This window comes from Tachyglossus aculeatus, chromosome 21 (genome assembly GCF_015852505.1).
Source record: "Tachyglossus aculeatus isolate mTacAcu1 chromosome 21, mTacAcu1.pri, whole genome shotgun sequence".
Lineage (NCBI taxonomy): Eukaryota > Metazoa > Chordata > Mammalia > Monotremata > Tachyglossidae > Tachyglossus > Tachyglossus aculeatus.
The window spans coordinates 10,100,293-10,116,320 of NC_052086.1; the positions used below are offsets into that span (position 1 = coordinate 10,100,293).

The 16,028-nt window shown below is 50.7% G+C and overlaps 1 protein-coding gene across 2 annotated transcripts in view; it reads left to right on the forward strand.

Annotated features, from left to right (window-relative positions):
* Nucleotides 1-16,028, forward strand: part of CLCN7 (chloride voltage-gated channel 7) — a 40,610-nt gene that overhangs the window by 9,878 nt on the left and 14,704 nt on the right. The window contains exons 5-15 of one of the 2 annotated variants that reach the window (XM_038762862.1): nucleotides 60-192; nucleotides 1,186-1,295; nucleotides 2,069-2,149; nucleotides 3,815-3,877; nucleotides 4,801-4,884; nucleotides 6,079-6,172; nucleotides 7,712-7,776; nucleotides 8,256-8,372; nucleotides 9,893-9,947; nucleotides 12,187-12,247; nucleotides 13,319-13,499. In XM_038762862.1, the coding sequence (XP_038618790.1) occupies nucleotides 60-192; nucleotides 1,186-1,295; nucleotides 2,069-2,149; nucleotides 3,815-3,877; nucleotides 4,801-4,884; nucleotides 6,079-6,172; nucleotides 7,712-7,776; nucleotides 8,256-8,372; nucleotides 9,893-9,947; nucleotides 12,187-12,247; nucleotides 13,319-13,499 (1,044 nt within the window). The remainder of the gene's footprint in view (nucleotides 1-59; nucleotides 193-1,185; nucleotides 1,296-2,068; nucleotides 2,150-3,814; nucleotides 3,878-4,800; nucleotides 4,885-6,078; nucleotides 6,173-7,711; nucleotides 7,777-8,255; nucleotides 8,373-9,892; nucleotides 9,948-12,186; nucleotides 12,248-13,318; nucleotides 13,500-16,028) is intronic. The other variant, XM_038762863.1, reaches the window with a different exon arrangement.

Below are 16,028 nucleotides of genomic sequence, written 5' to 3' on the forward strand. Positions count from 1 at the left end.
AAATCAGCGTCCGGCCCCCTCCTCCCCATCGCGGCTAACAGCCCTCTCGTCCCTCGTAGGCTTTCCGTACGGTGGAGATCAAGCGGTGGGTGATCTGCGCCATGATCGGCATCCTGACCGGCCTCGTGGCCTGCTTCATCGACATAGTGGTGGAGAACCTGGCGGGGCTGAAATACAGAGTGGTCAAGGACAGTATCCTCCGAGGCGCCGCCCCGCCAGTAGCACAGCAGAGAGACGGGGCCCGTGGCCTGCAGGGGATCGTGCCGGGGAGCTGTGGGGGTGGGCCCCGAGGCTGGTAGTGTTCAGAGATCCAAGGAATAATAATAATAATAATAATCGTGGTATTTGTGAAGCACTTACTATGTGCCAATTACAGTTCTAAGCAATGGGGTACATACAAGGTAAAGAGGTTGGACACAGTCCCTGCCCCACGTGGGGCTCACGGTCTTAGTCCCCATTTTACAGATGAGGAAGCAGAGGCATGGAGAAGTGAAGTGACTTGCACAAGGGCACCCAGCAGACATGTGGCAGAGCCAGGATTAGAACCCAGGTCCCTCTGACTCCCAGGCCTGGGCTCTAGCCACTAGGCCATAATAATAATAATAATAATGATTACATTTGTTAAGCACTTACTATGTGCCAAGCACTGTTCTAAGCACTGGGGAGGTTACAAGGTGATCGGGTTGTCCCACAGGGGGCTCACAGTCTTCATCCCCATTTTCCAGAGGAGGGAACTGAGGCACAGAGAAGTGAAGTGACTTGCCCAAAGTCACACAGCTGACAGTTGGCTGAGCCGGGATTCGAGCCCATGACCTCTGACTCCAAAGCCCGGGCTCTTTCCACTGAGCCACGCTGCCATTCTGCAACCCTCATCTTACTAAATCCTTTCTCTGCCTGTCACCCCACTAGATTGCAAGATCCTCAAGGGCAGAAAGTGGGCCTCCTCACTCTGTGGTCCTCTGCCACACGCTTAGCACATTGCTCGGCACACAGCCTTCTCTGTAAATCATCTTCATGTCTGTCTCCCCCGCTAGATGATAAACTTATTGAGGGCATCAATTTGGTCTTTTCGCTTTGTCGTGCTCTCCCAAGCACTGAAGTCCTGTCCGCAGCCACGCAATAAACACCGAATGGAGGGTCTTCTTTTTTCGCTACATATGGATTCCTCCTTAACAGGCCTCCCAGATATCGACAAGTTCACCGAGAAAGGGGGATTATCTTTCTCTCTCTTGCTCTGGGCCATGTTGAATTCCGCCTTTGTGATCGTTGGCTCCATAATCGTGGCGTTTGTAGAGGTAAGCAAAATTCCACCCCGGAGGGCTTTCCCGGGACTTCCGGAGATCTGTGAGCCTCTCCTGGGAAAGGAAGGCGGTGAAGATTGACAATCAGACTCCTGTTTAGTGGAGTAATGACTGCTGTGTTGCAAGCGGCATCCTGGTCCTTTTCGCAGCCAAAATGGAGCTTAGGAAAGATGGGCCTTCGCACGTTCACCCCCAGCAAGGGTGGGAGAGAATGGGGATGAGGGGCTACCTCTTCCGACTTCCTGTCTAGTGCCCTCTGACCTGAAAAGCACATAAGAACCTTTTTTCTATGGTATTTAAGAGTTTAAAATGTGTCAAACACTGTTCTAAGCATTGGCATGGGCACAAGTTAATTAGGTCGGACACAGTCCCTGTCCCGCATGGGACTTCCGGTCTCAGTAGGAGGGAGAAGCCTTCTAATCGTGCTAGTCTCGGCCTGCTGGAAGGGCCGTGGCCAGCACTGGCCTCTGGCTAGTCCGGCCCCCTTCCCTCTGCCAAAATAGAAGCCGGAGCTGCCTCACCGAGGGCCACCCAGGGACCCCAGGCCTCGGACGCCTGGACCCCGCTCGGCAAGACTGGGGAAAGGGCCACGGAAGTCCGTCGGTCGTATTTACCGAGAGCTTACAGTGTGCCGAGCACTGTACTGAACACTAGGGAGAGGGAGACATAACAGTAAACAGACACATTCCCTGCCCACGACGAAACGCGTGGGCCGGAACTCGGGAGGGCCCGCCCCGGCACTCATCGGATCTCCCGTCTGCTTCCAGCCCGTGGCCGCCGGCAGCGGAATCCCGCAGATTAAGTGCTACCTCAATGGCGTCAAGATCCCCCATGTGGTCCGGCTCAAGGTAAGGCGTCCAGGCGGAGCAGTGGGATTTGTTGAGCGCTGATTGGGTGCAGAGTGCTATACTAAGAACTGGGGGGGGGATACGTAGGTGGGAATTAAACGTGGTCCCCATTCCCAGTGAGGGGCTCAGCGACCTTCTTGGCCACGGGTCTCCAAGGCTCACAGCGAGGCCAAGCCCCTTCCCCCAAACCCCCAGAGGCTTTGGGGTACTTGCTTTAAAACCAATTCCCGCTTTGGGACCTCCTCAGCAGGGGGAAGAAAATCTGAAGTAGGTTAATGGTAGTAAGAGTTTCCTATGTGCCAAACAGTACCGAGGACGAGGATAGATACCAGGTAATCAGGTTAGAAACAGTCTCCATCCTACATGGGATTCACAGCCTAAGATAAGAGGAAGGGGCTTCATTGAGGAGGCTCCTCCCACCCCATCTGCCTTAGTTGTTGTGAGTTCCTGAGTGCTTAATGTGTAATTAATTTATGATGGTATTTAAGCGCTTACTGTGAGCCTCATCTGTAAAATGGGGATTAAGACTGTGAGCCCCCCGTGGGACAACCTGATCACCTTGTAACCTCCCCAGCGCTTCAAACAATGCTTTGCACACAGTAAGCGCTAAATAAATGGCATTATTATTATTACGAGCCAAGCACCTTTCTAATCGCTTGGATAGATACAAGGTTATCATGTTGTCCCTCGGGGGGGCTCACAGTCTTAATCCCCATTTTCCAGATTAGGTAACTGAGGCCCAGAGAAGGGAAGCGACTCGCCCAAAATCGCACAGCTGACAAGAGGCGGTTCCGGGATTAGAACCCATGACTTCTGACTCTCAAGCCCGGGCTCTTTCCACTAAGCCTCGCTGCTTCCTTGTAATAATAATAATAATGATGGCATTTATTAAGCATTTACTATGTGCAAAGCACTGTTCTGAGCCCTGGGGTGGGTGGGTACAAGGTAATCAGGTTGTCCCAAGGGGGGCTCACAGGCTTCATCCCCATTTTCAATCTATATTTCAATCTATATTTCATATTCGTAAATACCAAGTATAAGGCCCTCCTTCATATTCACCCCACCCTCCGCCCCACAGCCTTTACATCAGTAGCCACAATCTGTCTCCCCCTTCTAGGCTCTCGGCTCCTGGTGGGTAGGGATTTTGTCTACTCTCCCAAGCATGTAGCTCAGGGCTCTGCACAGAATAGTGTTCAGTAAATATAATTGATTGATTCCTTTCCTTGTACATATGGATAGGCAGGTGTGCAGACACACACTTAGACGCATGTGTGCGCGCACACACACGTACACTGTCTCTCTCTGTCTCTCCCTCTCTGTCTCTTGAGTTTCCACAGCCAGGCAAGCCAAGGAGTGTTCAGTAAATACCATTGAATGATTCTTTTCCTTGTACATATGGATAGGCAGGTGTGCAGACACACACTTACATGCATGTGTGCGCATACACACACCCACACACACACACACACTGTCTCTCCGTCTCTGTCTCTTTCTTCAGTTTCCACAGCCAGGCAAGCCAAGGAGAGCACCCAGCTTCAGTAACAGAACGTTTTTCCTCTTGCATTTCTTCCCTGTCGCCTAGAACAATCCACTGCTAATCTCTCCCCACTTCCCCAGGCAAAACTCCCGTCGCGTGCGCTCACTGAAACCTTCTCTGTCTTCTAGACGCTGGTGATCAAAGTGTGTGGGGTGATCTTGTCTGTGGTCGGTGGCCTGGCTGTTGGCAAGGTAAAGGATCCCCGGGTGGGTTATGAAATAATAGTAATGATGATAATGGTATTTATTAAGCCGCTTCCTGTGCACCACAGTACTATGGGTAGATGCAGATAATCAGATTTGACACAGTCCCTATCCCCCACTGGGGTTCTTAATCTAAGCAGGGATCTTACTCCCAGAAGAGGGGGGAAAGATGAGGAAAGCCGAAGCCCAAAGAGGTGAAGTGACTTGTCCAAAGTCACCCAGCAAGACAGTGGCAGAACTGGGATTAAAACTCAGGTGTCCCCCTCCCGCACCTTGTCCACTAGGGCCGCATGGCCTGGGCTTTACCCTGCCCGGGGGTGGTCAACAACTATGTGGAACATGGAATTCAGCCCTTCACGTGTAATGTGGCGCGGGCTGGGGTTCCCGCCAGCCAAGAGTTCACCCTCCAGGGTTTGTGAACGTCTCCACGGGCACAAACGGTTTGCTCGGCTTCTCCGATTCCCTGGTAACCACAGAACTGTAGGACACTTGACTGTCCTGTTTTTTGGCTTTTGTTAAATGGTGTTTAAGTGCTTACCGTGGTCCAGATAATGTACTAAGTGCTAGGGTAGATAAAAGCTAATCAGGTTGTACACAGTCTGTCCCACATGGGGCTCACAGTCGTAATCCCCGTTCTACCAAGGAGGGAACTGATGCCCAGAGAAGTGAAGTGACTTACGCAAGGTCACACAGACGACAAGTACCAGAGTCAGGATTAGACCCTGGGTCCTTCTGACTCCCAAGCCTGGGCTCTATCCACTAGGCCAGGCTGCCTTTTTTATTTTTAATTAAATGGAATTTGATAAGCAGTTACTGTGTGCCAGGCATTGTACTAAGCGGTGTCCAGTTTCTGTTCCCACCAAGGGCCCCAGCCTTCGCCCTCATTTTTTTGCCCCCACTCTGCCTTCCAGGAAGGGCCCATGATCCACTCTGGAGCAGTCATAGCAGCCGGAGTTTCCCAAGGAAGGTCCACCTCTCTGAAGAGGGACTTCAAGGTGAGCCCTAGAACCACCAGAATAATTAACAGTAATAACTGTGGTGTTTGTTAAGTGCTTACTATGTGCCAAGCACTGTTCTAAGCGCTGGGGGAGGTACGAGGTAATCAGGTTGTCCCACGTGGGGCTCACATTCTTAATCCCCATTTTACAGATGAGGGAACAGAGGCCCAGAGAAGTGACGTGACTTGTCCCCGCCGGTGAGCCCTCTTTACCCATTGGCCATCCGGAACTAGGGACCTTAAATGGGAAAACCAAGTGGGCTTCTGCTCCTGAGGGTTAGAGTTCAGAGTCTGGTGGTCTCCTCGCAGGCTCTTCCTCTTAAAACAATCCAGGACAGTTGTATTTACTGAGCACCTACTTTGGACAGAGCAGTATACGGAGAACTTGAGTCGATCAATAATATTTAGGCAGCACTTGGGAGAGGACAGTATAATTGGTCACCAGGGAGCCTGCCCTCAAGGAACTTCCAGGCTAACGGTAGAAAGCCCATCCCCTCCAAAAAGCCTTCCATGACTAAGCCCTCCTCTCCTCCCACTCCCTTCTGTATCACCCTGACTAGCTCCCTTCATTCCTCCTTCCTCCCATCCCCTCAGCAGATATGTATATATCTGTTATTTATTTATTTATTTATTTATTTATTTATTTATATATATTAATGTCTACCTCCCCTCTAGACTGTGCGCTCACTGTGGGCAGGAAATGCGTCTGTTGTAATGTACTCACCCAAGCACTTTGTACAGTGCTTTGCACACAGTAAGTGCTCATTAAATACGATTGAGTGAATGAATGCCTGCATGAATAATTTATAGTATAGATTCTTAGTGGTATTTGTGAAGAGCTTACTATATGCCAGACCCTGCACTATGCACTGGGTAGTTACAAGTTAACTGCAGAAGCACTTCTTCCCCACCTTCCTGTCATTCATTTAAGCATGCCTCCTTGAGGGCCGGGATCCCATCGACGAACTCTGTTGTAGTCTCCCAAGAACTTAGTACAGTCTCTAAGCTCACGCTAGGCATTCAATAAATACGACGGATTGATTGAGTGACTAGTTGGTTTCCCCCAAGGCAGTTTGGAGGCTCCTGTTCTGGGTCCTCACCCTCCTAGGGAAGTCTTAGGAAGTGAATCCAGGTCATTGTCCTGGTCCGGCGGGTAAATCCAGATCACCTTTCTTTTTCCTCTCCGTTTCAGATCTTCGAATATTTCCGCCGAGATACTGAGAAGCGGGACTTCGTCTCAGCCGGAGCCGCAGCCGGGGTCTCGGCTGCTTTCGGAGCCCCCGTGGGTAAGGGGCCCGACCCGCACCCTGTCCGTCTCCCTGTTTGTCCGTCTGTCCGTCTCTTCCCGGAGAGGGTCCGCTCACCCGTCACAGTCCAGGTAACCGGGCCCCGGGCCTGGTGGCGATCCATCAATCAATGGTTTTTATTGAGCGCCGGCTATGGGCCAAGCACTGTGCTGGACGCTTGGAAGAGGACAATGAACAGAATTAGCAGACAAGTTCCCTGGCCAGAACAAGCTTACGTGTGCCAGAGGGGGCTCCTGGGGCTATCTACACGACTCCCAGAGTTGCCGTCTCACCAGTCAGCCCCAGGCAAACGGCGGGGACCCGCTGGACAGATCCAGTCTGGGATTCGTCCGAGACCCAACTGTGATTTGTCAGCGGGAGAAGCAGTGTTGCCTAGTGGATAGAGCACGGGCCTGGGGATCAGAGGACCTGGCTTCTAATCCCAGCTCTGCACTTGTCTGCTGTGTCACCTTGGGCAAATCACTTCCTTTCTCTGGGCCTCAGTTCCCTCATCTGGGAAGTGAGGATTAAGTCTATGAGCCCCATGTGGGATGTGGACACAGTCCACGTCCAACCTTGTATCTACCCCAGTACTTAGAACAGTGCGTGGCACATAGTAAACGCTTAACAAGTACCATAAAAAAAAGAGAAGAAAATGACCCAAATGGGCAGCAACGTCCACGCTGAACCCCAGGGACTCCCACGGGAAGTTCACCGTCATCAGGGTCTAAGAGCAGCAGGGGCTATTATAGAAAAATTTTCCGTTCCCAGAGTTCCAAACTCAGGACAGTGGATTAGATTTCCTCCCCCACGGGGCCCGGAGTCTAAACTTGGCCGGCTTCTCCCCCTTATAGAGAAGCCCGAGGAGAAGAGTCCACATCATTCATTCATATTAATGTCTGTCTCCCCCTCGAGACTGTAAAATTGTCATGGGCAGAGACCGTTTCTGCTAATTCTGTTGTATTAGTACAGTGCTCTGCACATAGTAAGTGCTCGATAAATACGATAGATTGATTCTCCCTGCCTAGTGGGGTCACTTCACTTCATTCTGGGGTTAAGCACTCATTGGGTCCTGAGCACTGCCCAAAGCTCATAGGATCAGACACCGTCCCTGTCCCACGGAAGATTCAGAATCAAAGAGGCAGGGAAGGGAGGGGATCTTCTCCCTAATTTAGCGATGCAAAAACTGAGGCCCAGAGAGGTTAAGTGACTTGCCTGAGGCCAACAGCAGAAGCGGGACCCAAACCCAAGACTCCTGACTCCTCCCGGGCACGCACTTTCTCCCTTAGGAACTAAAACGAGGCAGCACTGGTCCTCTAGACTGTAAACTCATGGAGGACAGGGAACGTGTCTACCAATTCTGTCGGATTGTACTGTCCCAAGGACTTAGTCCATTGCCCTCCGGCCAGTAAGCGCTCGGTAAATACCATTGACTGGTCGATTGATTGATTGGCCCCAGTGCAGCCGGGCCTTCATCCCCCCAGCCCATGGGGCCTGCCCGGTGCTCCCTCAGGATTAAAGAGACTCTCCATCATGCAGGTGGTGTCCTTTTCAGCTTGGAAGAAGGTGCCTCCTTCTGGAATCAGTTCCTGACATGGAGAATTGTAAGTGAGCGGGTGATTTCGGAGCTCAAGTTGGGCTAATTTCCTTTGAGTGGCCCATTTTGTGCCTTGGTGCTTGCGTACGTTGTTCCCTGGGGAGTCTGGGATTGAGGCAGGGGCCCAGGCGACCTTGAGCCCCTCGAATCAGGCTCCGCGTTGGGGGCCCAAGCTTCTGGCAGTGAAGCTCCAAGAGACACCTGTGGCTACCATGTGGTCAGAGGAGGGGAAGGCTCAGAAGAGTGGGCCCCTGCCGGCCCCGGGCGTCCGTGGACGCAGCCCCCATGCAGCCTGGAGCTCTTAAGCCTCCGTTTCCGGGACCTCAGGACTCTCCGGGCCTCCAGAGGCTAATTTTTAAGAAAAGCCTGTCCTGATGAAGTCCCCAAGCTCCAAAGGCTCTGGCGATTCACGGTTGGCGAGGGGCTCCGCAGGAAGAGGGGTCACCTCTCCCGCTGACGGGCCTCTCCTCTCGCTTCTGCCCCCAGTTCTTCGCCTCCATGATCTCCACGTTCACGTTGAATTTTGTCCTGAGCATCTACCACGGAAACATGTGGGACCTCTCCAGCCCGGGTCTCATCAATTTTGGAAGGTTTGACACTGAGGTAACCCAGCACGGGGTCCCTTCAGCTCCTTCGGCTAGCCAGTTTCACTCACCCCAGCCCCCACCAAAACACACCTCGCTCCAACTTCCCCTGGCTCACCTCCCGTCTCTCTCTGAAGCCGGGCCAGGCAGTCAGTAGAATGGGTCAGCCAGTCAATCACTTCCAGACTCAGTCCCCGGTAACTAAGCGCGGAGGCAGGGGTTCTGTTTCTGAACCTTGGGGCGCTCCCACTCTCCCCTCCGAGTCCAGTCAGTTAGGCAAAGGCCACAGGTGAATCCCTTCTTCCTGGGAGCCATTTGGCTCTTGGAGATCATTTGAGCAATCAGGGCAACTTGCAAATCCCCAGTTCCACAGGAACATGAGGATAGTCTCTCTCACCGAACCCCCGCGTTCAGGAATAATAATAATTATTATGGTATTTTTTAAGCACTTACTATGTGCCAGGCACTGTACCAAGTGCTTGAGTGGATCCAAGCAAATTGGGTTGGACACAGTCCCTGTCCCACACAGGGCTCAGTCTCAGTCCCCATTTACAGATGATGTCACTGAGGCACAGAGAAGTGAAGTGACTTACCCAGGGCCGTACAGCAGCCAAGTGGAGGAGCCAGGATTAGAACCCATGACCTTCTGAGTTCCAAGTCCATGGTCTATCCACTACGCCATGCTGTCTCTCATAGTGCTTAGCACTCACCTCGGGCACTAGGCTACATGCCGGGGTAGATCAAAGACCATCCTATCGTAGACTCACCAAGAAGGAGGGAGAGCAGGGGATCTTATCCCCATTTTACAGAAGGGGACACCAAGGCCCAGGGAGGAGAAATGCCTGGCCCCGAGTCATTCATTCGTTCATTCAGTGGTATTTATTGAGAGCTTACTGTATGCAGAGCACTGTATTAAGCACTTGGGAAGTACAAGTTGGCAACATATAGAGGCGGTCCCTACCCAACAATGGGCTCATGGTCACCCAGCGGGCTTGGAGCAGAGCTGGGACTAGAGCCCGGCTCTGGTGACTCCCAGCCCCACGGCTTTCCCCACTAGGTCACGCTGCCTCGGTGATACTCCCTGACCCGAGGGAAGAGCAGAAGGGGAAAATGGGGGGCGAGGGAGGGGAGTCTCCCCCACAGGTAGCTTACCCATTCCATCGGATTCGAGGCAAAAGGTTTCAAGTTTGGGGTTTACTCCTGGAGTGGTAGCGTTCATGGTATTTATTAAGCATGTACTGTAGACAGAGCACTCAACTAAGCCCTGGGAGAACACACACAGGTGGAAATTCATTCATTCAGTCGTATTCATTGAGCACCTACTGTGTGCAGAGCACTTTACTAAGTGCTTGGCAAGTACAATTTGGCAACAGAGACAGTCCCTACCCAAAAACAGGGCTCACAGTCTAGAAGGGAAATCAAACATGGTCCCTGACTGGGACGGGTGGGGGTGGGGGCTTACAATCTAAAATCTGCAGTTCCTCGGCAGCTTTACCAATCGTTTCGTCCCTCCTTTCCCCCCTTCTCTTGTCTGTGCAGAAAATGGTGTACACCATCCATGAGATCCCCATCTTCATAGCCATGGGCGTAGTCGGTAAGGAAACTCTTTCCCGGCGGACTGATTCACGATCCCGCCCTCGGTCTGCCTCTACAGCTCCTTTCCTCTTTCCTCCTGGGGAAATCCATCCATCAGTCCGTGGGATTTGAGCCGCTTACTGTGTGCAGAGCCCTGGACGGAGCACTGGGGAGAAGCTAATGCGACAGAGTTAGTAGATGTGTGACCCCTGCCCCTAAGGAGCTTTCAGTCTGTAGGAGGGGTTGGTGGGGGTGGGGGGGGGTCTAGTGACCTTCGCCCCACGGCTCTACCTAGTAGGCCACCCTGTCTCAGTGCTAATTGAGACCAATTACAGAGAGGAGAAATAGTGGAGCATAAGGATACGGTCATGAGTATAAGCGGGCTGGGGTGAGTTTCCGAATGCTTAAGGGACACACAGCCAAGTGCGGGTCGACGACGCAGACGGGAGGGCGGAGAGGGGAAATGGGCTATTCAGGGTAGGAGGAGGTGTGATTTTAGGAGGGTTTTTGAAGAGGGGAGAGTGATGGACGGTCGCATTTGATGGGGGAGGGAGTTCCGGGCCAGAGGGAGGGAGTGGGCCGGGGTCGGCTACAGGTGCAGTGAGTAGGTTGGCATTGGAGAAGCCGAGTATGTGGGCTAGGTTGTAGTAGAATAGCAAGAATCATGTAGGAAGTGGTATAGTCACATGAGGATGGAGCAACTGAACAAATGGCTGCATCTACAAATATATGTATATATATATATATATATATATATATATATATATATTTAGAGAGAGATATAGAGATATAAATATATAGATGTGTGTATGTGTGCATGAGGGCTGAGGATAGGAATAAAATACATAAGTTTTTTATGCATACATAGAGAAGCAGCGTGGCTCAATGGAAAGAGCACGGGCTTTGGAGTCAGAGGTCATGGGTTCAAATCCCAACTCTGCCAAGTGTCAGCTGTGTGACTTTCGGCAAGTCACTTCACTTCTCTGGGCCTCAGTTCCCTCATCTGGAAAATGGGGATTAAGAATGGGAGCCCCACGTGGGACAACCTGATCACCTTGTAACCCCCCAGCGCTTAGAGCAGTGCTCTGCACATAGTAAGCGCTTAACAAATACCATCATCATAAGTTTTAAGGGTGTGCTGACCCGACTCCAACTCCATTTTATTGGACTCTTCATAACGCTCAGTACAGTGCTCTGCACAGAGCTCAAAAAATACCGTTGTTTGGAGGAAGTGCCGCCTCCCCTGACTCTCAAGGACATTACATTCCAGTGGGGGAAAGTAGTCATTGTAAATGGGCAAATATACCAGATAACCAGAGATTGAAAGATTTACAAGTTCTTTTATAGGGTATATATGTCATAACAGTGTTCTTTAAGCGCTTACTATGTGCCAAACACTGTACTAAGCCCTGGGTAAATACAAGACAGGTTAGACGTGGTCACTGTCCCACCTGGGACTCACAACCTGAGCGAGAGGGAGAACAGATATTGAATCCTCATTTTACAGACGAGGGGACTGAGGGCAGGAGAAAGGAAGTGATCAGCCCAGGGTCACACAGCAGGCCATTGGTTGAGCTTGGATTTGAACCCACGTCCTCTGACTCCCAGGACCTTGATCTTTCAACTAGGCTGTGCTGCGTATTGCGCTGCCACGTGTAGTGTGTGAATCTGCAGAAAGGTTTCATTGCTGAATTGAGTCTGATCTGTGGAAGAGTGAATGAATGGCTGATTGATTGACTGACGGACTGTCTAGTTGGCTAACTGACTGAATTGCTGACTGGCTGGCTGACCGATCATTATTATTATTATTAAGAGCCGTCAAGTCATTTCCGATTCATAGCGACCCCACAGATGTACTTTCTCCAGAACATCCTGTCCTTTGCCAATAATCCGCAACCGTTCTAACAGTTCTTCTGTAATTGTTGCTATGGTCTCCATCCATCTCGCTGCTAGTCTGCTTCTTCCACGTTTTCCGTGGACTTTTCCCAGCGTTAGTATCTTCTCCAAAGAATTAGTCCTCCTGATTATGTGTTCAAAATATGCTAATCTGTGTCGAGTCGTCTGGCCCTTCCAAAGACCACTTTGGTTTCATTTGCTCCCAAATCCATCTGTTTGTTTTTCGGGCAGTCCATGGTATTCGTAAGAGCCTTCTCCAGCAGCACATTTCAAAAGAATCGATGGTCTTTCTATCCTGTTTAATAACGGAATGATCGACTGAGTGAGCGAATGATCAGGTTTCCAATCTGACTTTCTTCCAGGTGGGATCCTGGGAGCAGTATTCAATGCCTTGAATTACTGGCTGACTATGTTTCGAATCAGGTAAGAACCCCTAACGGTTGTGCTTCCTGTCAAGAGTACTGGCAACCCCAAATTGTTGTTGATATTTATGGATTTACCGATGCACCGTGCTAAACTCCTAGGAAGGCTCAACAGATGTATAAGACACATTCCCTGACCATAGGGAACTCCAACGGGGAAGTTGGAGGTAGAAAGCTGGAGAACTAGTGAGAGGGTTTAAGGGTTTTCAGCACCGTTGAGAGCTTTGGGGTGTGTCAGTGGTATTGGGTCTTAGGTATTAATAACCAGGAGTGTGTGAATATCTGTTTCCTGAAAAGACTCCTTGCTTTTTTGTGTGTAGATTTTTTTTTTTTCTAATGGGATTTGTTAAACACTTGTTATGTGTCAAATGCTGTTCCAATCACTGGGGTAGATACAAGTTTGTGGCTCAGTGGAAAGAGCACGAGCTTGGGAGTCAGAGGACGTGGGTTCTAATCCCGGCTCCGCCGCTTGTCTGCTGGGCGACCTTGGGCAAGCCTCCTAACTTCCGTGCCTCAGTTACCTCATCAGTAAAATGGGGATTAAGACTGTGAGCCCCACGTGGGACAACCTGATGACCTTGTACCTACTCCAGTGCTTAGAATAGTGCTTGGCACATAATAAGCACTTAACAAATACCATTGTGATGATTAAGTAGGAGGGAGAACAGGTGTTGAGTCCCCATTTTGCAGTTGAGGAGATAGAGGCCCAGAGAAGTGAAGTGAATTGTCCAAGGTCACGCAGGTGGCAGAGCTGGGATTAGAACCCAGGTCCTCTGACTCCCCGGACTGGCTTTATCCACTAGTCCACTCTGCTTCCCGTGATGGGAGCTCATGGGAGAGAGAAGGGCAGATGTCTGCTTTGATTCATTCATTCAGTCGTATGTCTTGAGCGCTTACTGTGTGCAGAGCACTGTACTAAGCGCTTGGGAAGTTCAAGTCGGCAGCGTATAGAGACGGACCCTACCCAGCAACGGGCTCACAGTCTAGAAGATGTCTTTGATGACCTATCTGTCTGGTCCCCTTTCCCTCCCTCCCTCCCTACCTCCTCTTGCCTCCTCCTGCCTCCTTTCAGGGGGAGCCGAGAACGACCTAACGCTCTGTTTGGGGTGTCCAGGTACATCCACCGGCCTTGCCTGCAGGTAATCGAAGCCATGCTGGTGGCCGCCGTCACGGCCACCGTCGCCTTTGTGATGATCTACTCTTCCCGGGATTGCCAGCCGCTTCAAGGGAATTCCATGTCCTACCCGCTCCAGGTAGGGGAGAGGCTGGGGCCCCACTCGGCCCCGGGGGAGCCAGCAGGGTTGGCCAGTCGATCAGTTATACTTATTTAATGCTTACTATGTGCAGAGCACTGTAGCAAGCACTCGGGGGAATAATAACGATAATAATAATGATGGTATTTGTTAAACGCTTACTATATGCAAAGTACTGTTCTAAGCACTGGGGAGATACAAGGTGATCAGGTTGTCCCACGTGGTGCTCACAGTCTTAATCCCCATTTTACAGATGAGGTAACTGAGGCACAGAGAAGTTAAGTGGCTTGCCCAAGGTCACACAGCTGACAAGTGGCGGAGCCAGGGTTCAAACCATGATCTCTGCCTCCCAAGTCCGCGCTCTTTCCACTGAGCCACGCTGCTTCTCTGATGCAGTATACATTGTGTACAGTGTACATTAGGGAATACAGTATAACAATAAAACAGACACATTTCCTGCCCACAACGACCTTTCTGTCCAGAGTGTCCTGGCCCGGGGTGTAGTAGAAATGGTGTTTGAGTGCCCACTGGGTACATGCCCTCTATCAAATACTTGGGAAGGGGCATGCGAAAGGAAATGATGCAGGCCCTGCCCACGAGAAGCTTTATACTCTTCCATTCATTCACTCATTCAATCGTATTTATTGAGCGTTTACTTTGTGCAAAGCACTGTACTAGTGCTTGAAAAAGGACAATATAATAACAAATAGACACGTTCCCTGCCCACAGCGAGCTCACAGTTTAGAGGGGGAGACAGACATTAATATAAATAAATAATATATATATATACATACATATACGTATGTATATGTGTGTGTATACACACACATGCATATGCATATATATCCTCCGTGATATTGCTGTCTTTTTGGCGCCGTCTGGCGGACATTGGTGAGCACGGCACCCATGCGGCTTCGCTGACCCCCTTCGTGATATTGCTGTGCTTTGGGCGCCGTCTGGCGGACAATAGTGAGCACGACACCCCTGCGGCTTCGCTGACCCCCTCCGTGATATTGCTGTGCTTTGGGCGCCGCCTGGCGGACATTGGTGAGCACGACACCTCTGCGGTGTTGCCGCCCCGTGTGCTGAGAAGCCTGTGCAGTGGGTAGAGCCCGGGCCAGGGAGGCAGAAGTTGTGAGTTCTAATCCCGCCCCCGCCACGGTTGTCAGCTGTGTGACCTCAGGCTGGTCACTTCACTTCTCTGGGCCTCATTTCCCTCATCTGTACACTGGGGATTGAGGCTGTGAGCCCCATGTTTCACAGGGACGGTGTCCTACCGGATCTGCTTGTACCCACCCCGGCGCTTAGTGCAGTGCTTGGTACATAGTAAGTGCTCAAGAAATACCACAATTATTCCCTTCTAGACTGTAAGTCCGGTGTGGGCAGGGATTGTCTCTATTGCTGCACTGTGCTTTCCAAGCGCTTAGTGCGGTGCTGTGCACACAGTAAGCATTCAATAAATTAATACGATTGAATGAATGAATAAGGCCCCTCTGTGATATTGCTGTCTTTTGGGCGCCGTCTGGTGGACATTGGTGAGCACGACACGCCTGCGGCTTCTCAGCTCTCTCTGCTGGGTGGGGGTGGGGCTGGGGCTTCATTCATTCATTCAATCGTATTTATTGAGTGCTTACTGTGTGCAGGGCGCTGTGCTGGGCGGTTGGGAAGTAGAAGTTGGCAACATATAGAGATGGTCCCTACCCAACAACAGGCTTCGCTGAGGCCCCTCCGTGATAATAATAATAATGATGGCATTTGTTAAACGCTTACTATGTGCAGAGCACTGTTCTAGGCGCTGGGGAGCTTACACGGTGATCAGGTTGTCGCACGGGGGGCTCACGGTCTTCATCCCCATTTTACAGATGAGGGAACTGAGTCCCGGAGAAGTTGGGTGACTTGCCCAAGGTCACACAGCTGACAGTTGGCAGAGTTGGGATTTGAACCCATGACCTCTGACTCCAAAGCCCAGGCTCTTTTCCACTGAGCCACGCTGCTTCTCTGCGATACTTATTCTCTGCGATACTGCTATTCATTCATTCAACCGTATTTATTGAGCTCTTACTATGTATGGAGCACTGTACTAAGTACTTGGGAAGTACAATACAGCAATAAAGAGAGACATTCGCTGCCCATAAGGGGCTCACAGTCTAGGGTTGGAGGGCTTGACAGACAAGTAAACAGGCATAAATAGAATTATGAAAGGCCCCTCCCCATCCCCCCCGCCATACCTCCTTCCCCTCCCCACAGCACCTGTATATATGTTTGTACATATTTATTATTCTATTTATTTATTTATTTTACTTGTACGTGTTTATTCTATTTATTTTATTTGGTTTATATGTTTTGTTTTGTTATCTGTCTCCCCCTTCTAGACTGTGAGCCCGCTGTTGGGTAGGGACTGTCTCTATATGTTCCAAACTTGTACTTCCCAAGCGCTTAGTGTGCTTTGCACACAGTAAGCGCTCAATAAATACGATTGAATGAATGAATGAAAGTGTACATGTGTATATTCATTCACTCATTCATTCA